General features: G+C 39.5%; 2 protein-coding genes across 4 annotated transcripts; both read left to right on the top strand.

Annotated features, from left to right (window-relative positions):
• Positions 1-754: 754 nt before the first annotated feature.
• On the top strand, positions 755-13,295 carry LOC115234794 (myocardin-related transcription factor B-like). 2 transcript variants are annotated; one of them, XM_029806130.1, is made up of 10 exons: positions 755-815; positions 3,626-3,922; positions 4,102-4,466; positions 4,693-4,989; positions 6,672-6,812; positions 7,059-7,242; positions 7,318-7,611; positions 7,756-8,342; positions 8,527-9,051; positions 9,193-13,295. In XM_029806130.1, the coding sequence occupies exons 1-10, from the start codon at positions 767-769 to the stop codon at positions 9,505-9,507; spliced, it is 3,054 nt and encodes a 1,017-aa protein (XP_029661990.1). In that variant the 5' UTR covers positions 755-766; the 3' UTR covers positions 9,508-13,295. The 2 variants fall into 2 exon arrangements, with proteins under 2 accessions (XP_029661990.1, XP_029661991.1); XM_029806131.1 differs by having other exon boundaries at positions 7,768-8,342.
• Positions 13,296-13,934: 639 nt separating this feature from the next.
• On the top strand, positions 13,935-15,520 carry LOC115234801 (aprataxin). Of its 2 annotated transcripts, none has more exons than XM_029806143.1 (4): positions 13,935-14,209; positions 14,520-14,870; positions 15,046-15,179; positions 15,263-15,520. In XM_029806143.1, the coding sequence occupies exons 2-4, from the start codon at positions 14,581-14,583 to the stop codon at positions 15,454-15,456; spliced, it is 618 nt and encodes a 205-aa protein (XP_029662003.1). In that variant the 5' UTR covers positions 13,935-14,209; positions 14,520-14,580; the 3' UTR covers positions 15,457-15,520. The 2 variants fall into 2 exon arrangements, with proteins under 2 accessions (XP_029662003.1, XP_029662004.1); XM_029806144.1 differs by having other exon boundaries at positions 13,942-14,209; positions 14,595-14,870.
• The last annotated feature ends 650 nt before the right edge of the window (positions 15,521-16,170 follow it).

Genomic DNA, 16,170 nt, shown 5'->3' on the forward strand with positions numbered 1-16,170 from the left:
TTCGAAACCAGGAAAGTTTCTTATTTATCACAATCATTTGGCACAATCATTACTGTCATTTGTATTTTTATATTTTATTTGAATATTTTCAATGTTATTTAAAATTTCATATAACTTTTAAAATTTAAAAAATATATTTTATCAAAAGGTAATACATATAATATATTTTATCTGTGTAAATTTTTCAGCTTTTTAACGATATGCTAAAGATTTTTATTTTTGATACACTCATATTTTATATCGATTATATTATTGTTTTAATATGTATTACTCAAATGCAATAATGAAAGCAAGTCTTCCTTTAATTACATCAACTTGTTAGAAAAATGTGAAAACATAAAGCCATCATCGCTGTTTAAAAGGATCGGAAAGACGCGTACGGTATGCGTAAGGAAAAAAAAAAACCCCAAGAGGAAAAAAATCCACGCCGGGTTAAGGCGAATGATCGACTTTGATCTCCGTGATTTTTATAGAAGCATCTCGCGTCGCGCGGCTTGATATTTTGCGGCTGTCGCGACTCTTCGGCGGAAATCCCGCAGAAATTGGAGCGGTGCCGTGTCGAGAGACGGGAGGATTTCGCGAATGGCCTCCCCGCCTATGCCCATGTCTCGCCCCGAGGTGCAATGCACTCGTTCAAATAAAAGTTCCACGAAGATGGAGGAGGCCGCTCTTTCGAATTGGCCCCTAATTTCTTCCCCATAACTAAGGAGACGCACTTTATGACCGGCGGCTCGCTTTTTCTGTTCCAGCGTTGAAGGTGAAGCTCATGCTGAGGCGACCCATCAATCAGCTGGTTGCGCAAGGCATCATGCCATGTAAGTGTTGATCCGTTGTTTATTACGCCATTTATATTTTTTTTTCCCTTTTTGTTTTCTTGCGTGCCCCGCGGAAAATTGTGCTTGGACTCGAGGCTGTTAAATCTTCGCCGATACTGGTTGCTGATCTGCGCAGCTGTCGTTACGACCCGTTATTGAACATCATTGCCGACCGGTCTCCGCGCTCTTAAAAACATTTTCGTTCGGATAGATTGATGCATGTATGAGTCATTTATCGAGCCTTTATCGGGAATTATATATATATAAAAAGTAAGGCTCTGATATATCTAGGACAATTGTAGATTGTGATAAATTGCTTCGCGACGATTAAAGGAATTGATAATTATCGATCGTTTTTTGTAAATTTTGAGAAGTGAAACGAATTGGGTCTGTATCGAGTCAATTAATCTTGTAATAATTAAATCGATCTATCCCAGAAAAAGAACACAAGTTGACTTTCCTACAAAATAACAACTGCAAGAATGTTTTCTTGCTCCTTTATAACGCACGTCTTTTCCGCAATAAGCGAATCGATCATTCCTCTTTATCGTATCATGAGATCAACTAAATTCTCGTGGCATGCGAGGAGCGGTGTAAATGAAGAAGCAAAAGTAAAAACACACTCGCGTGACTACTCGCTCGTCGTCTTTCGCACCCGAAATCCCCGAAGCGATCAACGGTATAAGAGTGGCAGTCTCTAGTTGCTCGGTAGATTTACGACGGATACCAAATGTTTACCAGAACGAGAGCACCGGCATCCAGTAATTATTTGGGTCACACCCTAAAATATTGCTCTTGTTACCGTGCGCGCGCCGGCGCGTTTTATAGCGCCCGGTATACATATAGTGCCGGGTTGATGAAAATACGCACTTTGATAGGCCTCGTTCGCCTTTATGCGCATCCGTGTATACGCATTTCCATACCGTGCGGCATTCATTCATTTGCAACTCCCTTGGGGCTTTAAAGTCGCTTCGCATACGCATCTGCGTCCGAGGGTAATAGTCGCTTTCGCAGAAACCGACCAGGGAATTATGTTATAAATCCAGTTTCTTCCAGAAATCGATGCATTTCTGAGAAAAGTTTTTCGAAACCAGGAAAGTTTCTTATTTATCACAATCATTTGGCACAATCATTACTGTCATTTGTATTTTTATATTTTATTTGAATATTTTCAATGTTATTTAAAATTTCATATAACTTTTAAAATTTAAGGAGAAATAATGGCTATTGAAATTTAATGTTATAATTTTTTTTGTATTTTTCTTTACAATTTCTTTAACAATATTATTTTATTTTAAATCTATAAAATTATATTACATGTGAATAATATGAAAAAAAAAATTTAATTACTTTATTCATAAACTATATACATTATTAATAATTTATAAACTATATACATTAAATATGACGAAAACCTTTACGTATAAAAGATTGCTCGTTAAGTAGCTATAAATACCCAGTTGAATGAAATTATATATTAATACGTTTACAACGATATTAATCTGTTCATATTAATTTATCTACGAAATTTATTGCTTCGCTCCGCAGCGAGATGCTTGCCAGATTTGTATCGTATGGTATCATCAAGTGCATCCGCATCATCATATGTGTCATACAAGTATGCAACGAGCGAATGTAAATAGATCTACACGATTTGCTCCCGAGATGTCAATCGTCGTATAGAGAGAGAGATCGCAATTTCGTATTTTATTTCCCGAATCTTGAGCTCACTCCAACCGCGGAAGACGACGTTTATTGCGGCAAATTAACGACGCCCCTCAGACACTTCGCGTGAGATTAGAATAGGCGTTGCAAGGACGTCAGACGTCTCGGTGCCTCCGAAATCTCGCGGTAAGAAGGGAACGAAATGACAGAGGTTTCGAAATGAGGAAGCGAAAGCAAAAGATTTAAATACTGTATATATATATACATATAAATAATTTATAAACATCCGGTATATTTACAGTAAAATTTTTGAACATGTAATTCGACAAGCCGTGGAAATCCCTTTTTTTTTATTTATTCTCGCATCCTCGTAAGAGTACCGTAAATTTTCCGTAACGAGTCGAAGAGTAATATTCGAGGAAACGTTGCATCTCTCGCGGGACAACGACGTGGAATGGAATTGCATTCGCGATTAATCTCGAACCCACTAAAAAAAAAATCCGCAACGAGAGGAGAGGAAAGAATCGCCGGCGTGCCCTGTCAAAGACGTAAACTTACGGCACGCGGTACATTAAAATACCAGGACGCGCTCGTGTATTTTCACGTATCCGTTACTACACTGTTGGCGACGAGGAGATCGTAGATGATGCGTACACGCACTTTTATCCAGCGCAACGACAACGTCCGCAGCATCCGCGTCCGGAAATACACAGCGGTATGAACATGCTTTGGGGATCATTTATTCGGCGACTTAATGGCGTTGGGGAATGCGAGAGCGGAGAAGAGGACGCGTCATGTTGACACGAAAATGGCGCCATGCGGACGCATTTTGAGAGTCATCATCAAATTGATGCTTGCAACATGCACGAGACATCGAGAAATTGGGCATCTGTTTTTTTTTCTTTTTTTTTTTTTAAGGAAATCTACTCGGTAAAAATTGCGACCCAGAATCAGAAATGAAAAATTATGACAGCCTCGAATCAGTCCCCCTTCTGCGATTGCAGATTATTCCGTTATTTGCGAAAAAAAAAAGTTTGCGGTGAGACGTACTAGCACGACATGCCATGCGTAAAATTAATCGCGTCAGAAAGAGCAAATAAAATACGATATGAGAGACAAGGATGTTTTTTTTCTCGCACACGCAGCGCTGAAAACGCCACCGGCGTTTCACGAGCAACGGAAGCAGCTCGAGCGAGCAAAGACAGGCGATCTGCTGAAGGCGAAGATCCAGCAGAGACCAGGTAGGGACGAGCTCGTTCGACAGCACATCCTCGAAGATGTGGGTCACGTGGATCCGAGCCTGGCCGAGCGGCAGCGGATGCTGAAGAAGGCCAGGCTAGCCGATCATCTCAACGATCAGCTCAGTCATCGACCCGGACCGCTCGAGCTCATCCAAAAGAATATCCTTCATACTGAAGAGCCCATCGAGAGGGCAGTCAAAGGTATCCTTATCTCGATGGCCTTTACTAAAATAAAATAGCACGATACGATTACTTATGACATAAAAAAATGCAATGTATAAAAATAAGCACATAGATTTACTATTGTAATATTATATTACGTCATATTCAGAATTACATCAAGTTTTTGCAATCTCTTATCAATTAAATTCCTTCCCCAGAGGGTCACATTCCCTTCAAGGCCACCTGCGAGGGGCAAGTGACGAAGCCCCAGCATCCGGACCACTACATTACCTTCGAAGATGACTCCCAGAGCTCGGAGGGCGCACCCTCGCCGCAATTGGAGTCGCGATCGTCGGACGTCCTGGAAACCGCCGCGGCCTCCGCGGGCATCGTCACAGTTTCCCTCAGCATACCCACGACCGGCGGTGCCGTTGTGGTCTCGTCGACGTCCCCCGTGTTCCAGCAGACGTCCACGGAATCGACGATACAGACCTTCGCCGAGCTTTGCAACACCGTTGTAGGCACGCAGCAGCAAAGTCAACAGCAACAAATTCAGCAGGCCCAGCAGCACACCTCTACGCAGGTAAATTTGGAGCAGCAGCAGTGATAAACCTTTTCAAGATTGATTTCTGAACATTTAAATGACAATAAAAGCGTTAATCGAGCAAAGATTGATTGCGATGACGTGTGCTAATTCCAGTGCATACTTAAGTTGTCAACAATTACGTTCGATAGCAATCTATAATATGGATCTTATTATGGAAGTTTAAAAAACTACCGGGCAATCTTTCTGTCCCTCTTTTTAATAGGCGAGTCAGACGACGAATGGCCCGTCGACAACCCTCCTGCCATTGGCGCCGGCGCCGAGTCCGATGTCCCTGGGCTCAACCACGTCCAGTCTGAGCCCTCTGTCCAACATCTCGATAGCGTCGCCCCCGGCGCCGCCGCCAGCGGCGATCACCCCACGGCCCCAGCCGAGCCCGATTGCCGCCGCGGCCGTCACCACGTGCCAAAGGAGCGACGCCCCCGGAAAGGACAAGAACAGAAAGAAGTCGAAGACCAAGAGCCAGCCCAAGACCCGCACCATCAAATTCCACGAGTATAAAGTAAGTTCGCTTTCAATTTATTGTGTCAACATTTTGGCGAGACGAGAACAACCGTGTCATTCTGTGTGACTTGCACAAACGAGAGCAATACGCGAGACGTTCGCGCGTCTCATTTCTTTTCTTTTTCTTTTTTTCTTTTATCGCCAAGAGCTGCAGAATGATACTGTTCGTTCTCTCCGGTCTGGAGATATCGATTTTATTACACGGAGTGTATTATGTCGTCGGAATAACCATTGAATCACGACGAAAGTTATTAAGGGGTATTCTCGAAGAGCACCGAGATTCTGACATCACTGTTCACATTTGCTTCGTGAATCTTTACACATAATCCATGTTATGTAAATAGCAAGCTTGATCGATGAATCGAAAATTTGCATATTTTTTTAAAAATATATCTGTATGTTATATATAGATATTAACACAATCAGTAATTTATAATACGCTATTAAAATAAAAAGAATGATTTCTACATCCTATATTTCTACTAAAATTATTTTTTTATTTACTAATTAATTTAATGGATAAAATCATGGTACAAAAATTAGCAATTATTAGTGAAATGCAATAAGATTAGATTTACTAATTAAATATAACTTTCCATTAAAATATTGTTTTTATTTTAAATATAATAGCGTATAAAAATTTCTCAGCTTAAATTGCCTTTCGGCATAAAATTCGAGGGAAAAAAAATATTACCGGAAATTTCTCAGTCACGATAAACGGCTAAAACGCGACGGACGAGATGCAAAGTATCTTCTTCGATCCGAGGCACGGCCAAAGTGTATATACAGAGGCGCGCGATAATTATCGTGTACCCGGGACCGCCGGGTGGCACTACAAACTAGTTCCCGTGCCCGGCCAGTGCGGGCTAACGGAGAGCCGCATTTCGGCGTGGCAACAAGCACGGCAAAAAGATGAGACGAGCAAAAAGGACCGGCTCGAGAGCAAGAAGAAGAGAGAGGTGGCCGAGTAGGAAGAAGGCGAGGTAAAAACGAATACGGAGCACGGACCGTGAATCTCGGCTCCAATGGACCGCCGCGGCGGAAAGACCGGGGCCCGGAGGAGCAACGTCGAAGGGAGATCGTATCGGGTGATTAACTCTCGCGATCTTCCGAGAGAGGGAGAGAGAGAGAGAGAAAGAGGGGGACTCCGGACCCACCTCGTTAGCTCTGAGTAATTCGAGCGCTAATTGCACCTAAGAGCGAGGAAGCCAAGGAGCGAGAGCGGACCATCCGCGCGGGGTCTCCTTCTCCCCCGGGCCCGATAAACCCCCGAGCTGAACCGAACGGAGCGGCCGAGTCGCCCAGGCCCCAAAACACCCGAGATACGGCTTGGCCGGTGTGAAAGCGAGCCGGGAATGGGCGTGCAAATGAGGGCGCAGAAAACATCTTGATGTATCATTTATCACTCGGTGCGGCCTGAAGCGGAGCTACGTCACCTACCTTCGCCTCTCCTCCTCGCGATGCACCGGGAACGCCAGACGGTGATGTCAGAAAAAGTATCTCAAATCTGTTGACGGAGCGTGAGTAGCGTTACGTAAATCGAGATGCACAAAGACAGGGTTTATTTGTCGGGTTTTGTGAGTCGTCACCGATTTGACGGTCAAGCGGACGAATGGTCAAACGAACGTTGTGTTTCTACGTTTTCTTCATAATATAACACAACTCGACTCTTTGTTATAGGGTCCCCCAAACGCGCAGAAGACGCCGGTGTCGTCTAGTACTTCCGGTCTTGGCGTCACGCAACCCGGTGAGACCAGTTACGAGTTGCTCCTGCAACAGCAGCAGCTGTTCCTTCAATGGCAGCTCGAGTGGCAGCACAAGGTATTAGCCCATACATTGTAACAGTCAATTTTTTTTGCAATAAAAAATTCTGCATTTACTCAATTATCACAATTTCGTTGGATTTTTCGTACAAAACAGTGTTTTATTATCTTATATTGTTTTTAAAAAGCTTTAAAGAAAGTATTTCCAAAGTGATTCTTCGAATATATATTAAATTAGCATTTTGACGCGAAACGAATATTTTATTGATGAAGCTACAAAATTAAAGCATCTTTTTTTATTCAGTATCCACAGATTATCTTGCCGGCTGCACAGAAGCCGCTGTCGCTCACAAGTAGCGGTGCAAGTGACGCTGGTAGCGTGAGCGGAAGTAGTGCGAACGCTGCCAGTCCAGCTCCTTCGAATTCCTCGAACAATCCTTTGGAGCAGCCTCCGTTGAGGCCCCTGGGCAAGCTGGAGGACATGAAAGGTACCAAACACAGTACTAATACGAGAAAAATTCGCCATAAGGAGCAGAAAATTATTTCGCGCATCGCATTCGCAGTGAGCGATCTCAAGGTGGAATTGAAACGACGAAACTTGCCGGTGTCGGGATCGAAACCGCAATTGATCGAGCGATTAAAGCCCTTCACGGAATCGTCTAGTAGCAACTCGATGTCCAATGGACCGCACATGACGCATATGGGCCACATCTTGATGGACACACCTGGCCCGATGGCAACGGACGAATCCAGTTCTCAAGCCAAGAGTCCGAATTGTATCGTGAAGGACGAGCCGCATAGTCCACGAACGGCCTCGCCTCACAGTAGCGAGCACGACGATCCGTCGAGTCCACCAGGTAAAAAAACGTCATCTCAATACCTCTTTGTTATATCGAATGCCACTTTAAATTTTTGGCGCGCGCGCCTGAGAGACGATGAGACTTTCGAGCGAGGCCGTTGATTCGAGAGACAGCACACACGTGGGTGTTTTTACGACGCAGTTCGTGTTTCAGGAGATGATATCATCAAGGTGCAGAGGAGACGGATAGAGGAGTTACAACGTGAACTATACAGGTCGCAGCAACAGCTCCAGCAGATCCGCCAGACGCAGCCGGCTACGGTGCGCGCCGAGAAACTCGTCCTGCAGCAACACCTACAGAACAAGATGCAACAGCAACAGTTACAATTACATTTGCAACAGCTTCAACACCTGCAACAGCAGCAGCAACAGCAGCAGAATCAACAACAATCGCAGCAACAAACGCAACAACAAGCCACGATCCAACAACTTAATGCGAAAGCGAGTCTCGCGGCCTTTTTACAGGCACAACCAAACAATGCGACCGCCATTCTCGATTCCGCGACTTTAACCGCGATCAACAACAAGAAGAATCAGTCCAAGAATAGTACTACTGTTCAAATACCTACAGCAATCGTTCTGAATCTGGCAAAGCCGACCAAGCTGAATAGCTCGCTGCTCGGTGCTCTCATGGCGCAGGCACAAGCTCAACAGCAGCAACAAACAACTACCTCTGATGACATCAAGCCACCGCCACCGCAGTACGATGAAGCCGCTAAGTTGCTGAAGGTGAGTACAATTATGATTTTCAATTATAATATTTTAAGGCTTTGTTGTGTATAGAATAAGTTTTATGATATTATAGTATATAATTATAATTTGTATTATAAAGTTATAACTTATAACTTTTGCAATATCTTCTAATGTTTTATAAACGTATAGTTTTGTAATGATGCGCATTTTATTTATACAGGTCAAAATCGAGCCGGTCCAGAAGAGTCACATAAAGAGTCAAGTGGTCGACGATGTATTGGAGATTCTCATCAAGAATGGCGAATTACCGCCGAGTGCCGCGCAAGATCCAGCTACTCCTACGACTCCGAATCGTCAGCTGCAGCAGAATCTGGTCTTCACCGCGCCGGCGGACAGTCCAACTCAGTCGTTGGTCTTTACAGCCACCAGTCCAATGAGTCCGATCAGTCCGATCAGTCCGATACCGATGGAGGTATCCCAGAGCGGTTGCCCGAGTCCATCGACACCGGCACCGCCGCCGCCGCCGCCGTTACCGTTAACGGCATTTTCTATTCAATTACCCAACGCGTTGCAACAACTGCAGCAGCAGGAGGAGATTTCGTCTTTCAATACGGATCTCTTGACTGCCGAGGCCGAGATGGATACCACTATGTTGCTCAGTCCTCAATCGACGCAACAAACATCTCCGGACCCTCAGCCACCGCAAGAAGTGACTTCTTCGGACAACGCGAATTTGGATCTCAAAGTAAGCCTTCCTTCTTAGGAAAAAATTATATCGAGAATAGAATAGTTATGTTCTGGCGTATTAATTAAAATAATATGTAATATAATTATCAAAAGTGAAAATAGTGCTATTATTCAAATTGATATCTTATTTCTCACATAGGAACTAGGACTGGATTTGGAAACGTTGGATCCGATGGACTTTGTCCAGTTGGATTGTGACATGCCAATGGATATGGACGATCCCGATTGGTTAGACTCCCTGATGCCTCAATCGCCCACAACTTCTACAACATTGTCATCCAACCATCAATCTACTATGCCATTGATCAGTCTCTCGTCTGCTACAGATATCTATGACCCGCTCTTAGGTAGCAATCAATACTCCTTTGATCTCTTTAACATGGAAGACTCCGACTTCAAGATGTCGTCCGATTTATCTCCAATGACGTGGGATAAAGTAGATTTCGCGACCTAGCCCAAGATATTGTTTCGTAATCCGGCGTTATGTACTTAATTCTCGGTAAGCAATCAAAAATATAATTTGAGAGAAAGAGACAAAGGGATGCGAACAGTCAGATTATTATATTGCCGGATATTTTGATCGGATCTATACGATGCATTTTATATAAATCGTTTCGCGACATCCCTCTTTACCTCTGATGCATCTTATGACGAGTATATCGACGTTACATCGAATATGTACTTACACGCGCGCATCGAGACAAAAAGTGTTTCAGCACATTCTTTACAAGTTGAGTGTTGAAAACATAATCATACTGCTAAAAAAAGGTGCTGTATAATTGCACACGATCATAATCGTAATTAACAAACAAAAACGAGAAGAATATCGAAATATGGATCAGTTTTCACAATGTTTGACGCGCGTGTTACCGCGTATTCTTCCTCGATCGATGACCACTAACTATACATTGTTCTCTCGGTCGATAAACGATCATTTTCGCGAGAAATATAATATCCGATAAATGCTTGAAATGAGCTTTGTGAGTGTTATCCTTCTTGCATTCATGCAAATTAAAATCCTCGATTAAATAGCAATGTGCGGGAATTAGGATGCGGTAAACGCTCCTAAATATTATAAGGGAAAAAGGACGATAGTTCCGGAAATAATTGCGATACATTCAAAATTCTCCAAAGAATCAGTTTACGATACATTTCTAAGCTAGTTTTTATTGTCCAGTCGTGTGTTGCTTGAATTTTAATAATTGCGAGAAATAGCGTGTGTGTCAAACAAAAGAAGACGAGAAACACTTCGTATATATGATCTTCTCGAATAAACCCTCCGCCCCCTAAATCGCTATCCTCCGCTCTCCCTCAATTGTAATCAATCGTAACATAACTGCATAATTATACATACTTACAAAATCTAATATAATATGATAGTAATAATAATTATTGTGTAAAAGTATACATATACACACACATATGTAAAATATACTTCTATATGCGCTTAACGTCTGCGAGTCGACTAACATTCGGATACGCGAGTTCGAGGACCTTTCAGCGCAGCTATAAATATTTTCTAAGCCACAGAGCATGTGATGTTAGGAATTATTGCGTATTTTAATCGATAATCATTAATAATAGAGATGAAAGAAATCGAGGGAAAGGCTGCGCGCGAACGAGCTGCACAATTGTGCCGGGATCGGTTGCCACGGCGCGGTCCTTCTCCCGCGACTAATTAATCTTTTTGATGTTTTGTAACATTCCATGTTTCCAAACTACGAACAAGAGAGATCAAAGCCACGTGTGTCGCGAACCGCAACTATTTACGCACATCGCATGAGCGATCGCTATATAAATCGAAGAATCTCGTGTCGGGAATGCTGTGTCAACTCATGGTTATTCTATAAAACTGTGTCGCCATGCATATTTCTGAAACGTTCTTCGGAGACCAAGCGGCTTCGCGCGTCGACGTAACGACGAAGGACCGCGCCGGCGAGCTCGGTTATAAGAGAAAGAATATGTATGTATGTATGTGTGTGTGGGAGATTTTAGCGTGTTTCGAAGAGCGTGAGTGCTTATCTAAGGGAATATAAGAGAATCTCGGTTTGATTGCAACATGAAAAATTGTAACATTTGCATGATAAATCGTACATTTGAAAAAAAATCCAGCAAACATTTAGATAATGTATGGAAAATATCTGGAAATAATTTTTACAATAATGAACAATTAATGTTTTCTCCTTTATATGATTTCCTATTTTAGATATTATTTATCTAAAAATTTATATATTATTTCTAGTATTTTTAAATTAATATTAATATTTTTTCATAAGATTTAATAACAAATACGTCGAAATTTTGTTAAGATGTTACGGATGATTGCAGATTTTCTTCTGTGTATGTGTGTATGTGATATGTGTTAATGTTTATGGACAGCGATGGTGCTAATCGAAACCCCAATACACACTGCGATCGACTCTATTCGAAAAATATCGTGGTTATAGTTTTTAGAAAACCCTACAACGTTCCGAGTTTTCCTCGCGACGGACATGCCTTGAAGCGTCAATTCACGGCGAGCTTTTTAGTTCCATGCGGGACTGATATTATATAGTACGAAAAAAGAAAGAATGAGAGAGAATATTGTATTCGAGTTGTTAGTTTCGAATGAGAAAAGATTAACGAAGTCTGTTTCATTTCAGTCTCATTAATGAAACGGCATATTGGCCCGCGATCATCACTTCCTCTTCCCGCGTTCACCAGAAACAGCAAAAGAAAAAAATGCAACATTCCAAACATATTTATGCTCCACAAAGAATCCTTAAGATCTCGAGGTACTGCCATGTTCCGTGTGCGCGAGAATGCCCGATAGAGAAATGAACGCGATGGGAGAATGTGCATCGTAATGCATCGTTGAGTTTGTCGAGACACGCGCAGAAGTAATTAACCCGGAACTCAGTGCATTTAATTAGGAGCCGGTTTACCTTTCCCTCCCCCAGAAATCCTGACTTATGGAGCCGGTCGCAGAAACGTTTCTTTTTTTTTTTATCGGACTGATAAGCAAACTTGATTCCGCAAAACCTTATGAATTTTATAATCCACTTGAGATATTAAACGTGCCAATGGAATCGATGTATCGAGATCTTGATCGCTTGGATATTTTATAGATGCTCTTAAAAGAATTTTTTTTTCATATCAAGTGGCTCTTATACGTTATTAATCAATTTGCAATGCTGTCGATTCATCGTAAAGACCGCTTTGTAATCGCGTTTTACTAACATTTGCATTTAATGTCTCGCTTTCGAGTCGTTTTCTTCCGCCGTTGTCTGAAGCTTTCAATCCCGAATCGTATCATTAAAAAGTTTCCAAGTTAATGACACTTTTAAAATTGAGTATGGCCTGAAACAGCGACGTCTGTCAAAACAAACGGAACATGGCATCGGGGTGAACAACAAAAGGTGCCAAAAAATGAATATCCCTTACTATTAGCATCACTTAGAAAATCATCACACATCTCACCATCCCTTGCCATGACAATAAAAGTTTTATTGTTCTGTAAAATATTGTATATATATAATATTAGAAAGAGAGATAGTGCATGTGTGCATGTATGCGTGTATGTATATGTGTTATGCAGCGGCGAGCTTGACGTAACGAATTTATTTAGAATAATCGAAGGACGCGCGCGCGATCATATAATAAAAAGATCATATTATCGTAAAAGGCCGCGTCTCTACTTTATCGAGCTCGCGTCGCAGCGAGCACCATGCTTAACGTTGCAATCGCGTAATTATTTCAATTACAAGTCGTTCATCATGATTTTGCCGATGATTGATCGATCTGTCAGGCTGTGCGAATCTGGTAGTCTGTCGTGTGTAGTGCGTCTGCGGTGTATGTGCGTATACGTGTGAATAATGAATCTTTATAACTTGCGAGAGCAACCCAGGACGAAATAAACGCAGCCAAGCAAGGTGTAAAGCACATAAACCGATCGCATCTATACATATATACAGAGCTTCATCAAATATATAATGAACCGCGCGATTGCATCAAGGGGAAAGAAATATAATAGTGTCGCACGTGAACACACATTTTATACGCGCATTGCAAGAAGAAGAAGATGGTATACATAAGTATTTTGTTATTAAGTATCATTGAATTTATTGTAATGATATACTCTTAAGAGTAACGGATCACGTAATATTATTGCTAGAGAGAGTGTTATTTATTTTTATTTGTTGCGAATTTATCGATTGCCTTCCACTTGAGTAAAATAAATAAATACAAAGTTATTCGCTAAAACTTGTTATCTTTTTTCTATCTTCTCTTTCTTTTTACATTATTGTTGTCAGAAATGTACATTAAAAAAGTATTAGGAAAAAAAGCAAGAAAATGATAAAGAAATAAGTACATATTAAAGTTCATAGATTTCTGGATTTTTGTAATTATATTTCGTGCTCTTTGCTATAGTTATATTTTCTCGATTTTTGAGAGTTTAATTTATCCGATTCAAATTATCAGTATTAAAATTTTAGGAATTCTTGGAATTGCGATTCTTAGACGATTTAATTCCAAAAATCGCGATTCTAACAATTTTTAGAATTTTTGAAATGAAAAAATTTAAACTCTTGAAAATTGGAAAAACTTCAAATTGTAAATGATATTTATTATAATTATATCGTTTAATGTAATTGGTAAGTATAATAAAATATATATAAAGCATGTTTTCTAGAAAATAAATAATAATACTTTAACATAAATTTAAAAGAGAATATCTTGAAGATTTCGAACAATATGAAAAATTTTGGCTATTCAGTTGATATAAAATATTTTGCAGCATGACAAAATAAAACAGCGGTCAGCTATTTTCGGAACATTGCAATTAGCTGATGTTGTCGGAACATTGTAGCTGTTTTCGGAACACTGCAATCAGCTGTTTTTAGAGAACCGCTGCGATCAGCTGTTTTTAGAACACGAAGTCAATCGTTCCCTCGCGCGGTGGATTTATCTCGTTCATTTTCCTAAATTAGTGTACTTTATATGTTTGTTTCTTAATTATCACAAAGTGCATAATACAGGAAATATACTACGGATGCAGTTAAAATGCAAAATATTATAATATGGCAAAAATAGCATCGCTTGACACATATGCTATAGGCTATAGGTTAGAATTAACCTCGCAACTAACTGGCAGTATTAAGTGTCACAATTATCAGGTATGAGAATTATTAATCATTTTCTGAGTGAATAAACTTGTCGATATTAATTGACAACATATAATTATTATGTAGTTTAACACAAATTGCTATTTATAAGATAAATACATTTTATAATAAATACAGGATGATTTTTTTCCATATCTATGATTTATGCTTAAAAATTCTGTAATAATGAAATAATCAGGAAAATATTTATATTACACAAAATTAATGTCAATTATTAATTTGCTATGTAACAATTTACTTATTCCTTCATCTTTTTTGTGTGAAATAGTGTAGATTATATATATATTTACTTTACATGTAGGTTTTTTTATGATATTAATAAGAAATTAAAATATAATAAGAAAAACATTATAATTGTGATAATGAAACGTAATTGCAAATCGGATACGAGTGAACCAGCGACTCCAAAAATAATTCCCTGGACTGCTGGTTTACTTAAAACGATGGAGGATCCTGAATGTATAATCAAGCAAGATGACAAAATAGTTGTCATTAAAGATAAGTATCCTAAAGCACAATTTCACTATTTGGTTTTACCAAAAGAGGATATCCTTTCCATATGGCAAGTGACAAGGAATCATCAAGATTTGCTAATACATATGCATGAGATTGCTCGTGGTCTTGTAGAGAAACACACAGATTATGAATTCATGTGAGTTTTAAATTAAAATCGATTAAAATAAAACAGCAATATTAATATTGTAATGACAGTAATAATATAAAAGTATAAGGAATTTTGAAATAATTTTAAAATATATATATAGATTGTATTATTACCTTTGTATATATTTGATAAGTGAAATTATATGCTATTATAATTCTTGTAGCATGGGTTATCACGCGATGCCAAGTATGCAAAGACTGCACTTACATGTAATAAGCACGGATTTCTGTAGTCCTTGTCTTAAAACCAAATATCATTGGAACTCATTTACAACACCGTTCTTTTTACATTCGTCAGGTTTGGTCTGATATCCTTATTCGATTCGATATCCTTATTTGTATAAGCGTCTTAGATACAATTAAACACAGATTGAATTTTAGATATATCCCGTCAATTGCACGAAGAAGGCGAAATAAAAAAAATTTCTTCGCAAAAATGCAAAGATTATTTAAATACGCAATTGAAATGCCACAAATGCACATTACAACCGAAAAATATGCCACATTTGAAGAGACATATTTTAACACATATTGATAAAAACAATAAAATATTGAATGTATGTAAATGTACGTAATCAAACATTTTTCTCTCTGATGTATGAATTATTTCCAGAAAATAAATAACGTATTTATAACATATACATCGTTTAAAAAAATTATATATATATCGTTCCCGTATCTATATAGCTCGATAAAAAACTTGCAAATCTCCAAGAAATAATTGATATATAATTTTGCGCGAAAAGTAAAAAAAAAAGGATTATTAAGTTTATAAGATACATTTTAAGACTTATGTTATATAAATTACTTTTTTAAACAACAAATCTATTATGTTTTTCATAATTTTAATCTTACGTGACAAGTCGCATTTAAGGAATTTTCTGGGATAGGAATTTCAGTTTGCAAAATGAATCAAGAGAACACAAGTTTTTTTTTATGCGGTATTTCGGAAAATTTACTATAAATAAATTTGATGTTATCCTTAATAGATCTTGGCGCCTATAATATCAATTACATTCTAACTATTTACAAAGTCTTCTCGTAGGTTGCGCGAGTGTACATTGACGATGTGTGTTTGTACGTATAAGTGTATTATAAGTGTGTGTATGTGTCGTATATATATTATACTTAATCTGTATACATTTAGTAATACTGCAATTTTTTATAGTTGAAGCGTTTCTGCTGTATCGAAACAGTAGGCATCTGAATATTCGCAAGGCCCTGCTGTTATTGCTTGCGTGCTTTTCGCAGATTCATAAACGGTTCCGCGACGGGGGGGGGGGGGGGGG

Source organism: Formica exsecta, unplaced genomic scaffold, assembly GCF_003651465.1.
Source record: "Formica exsecta isolate Colony F162 unplaced genomic scaffold, ASM365146v1 scaffold207, whole genome shotgun sequence".
NCBI classification, from domain to species: Eukaryota; Metazoa; Arthropoda; class Insecta; order Hymenoptera; family Formicidae; genus Formica; species Formica exsecta.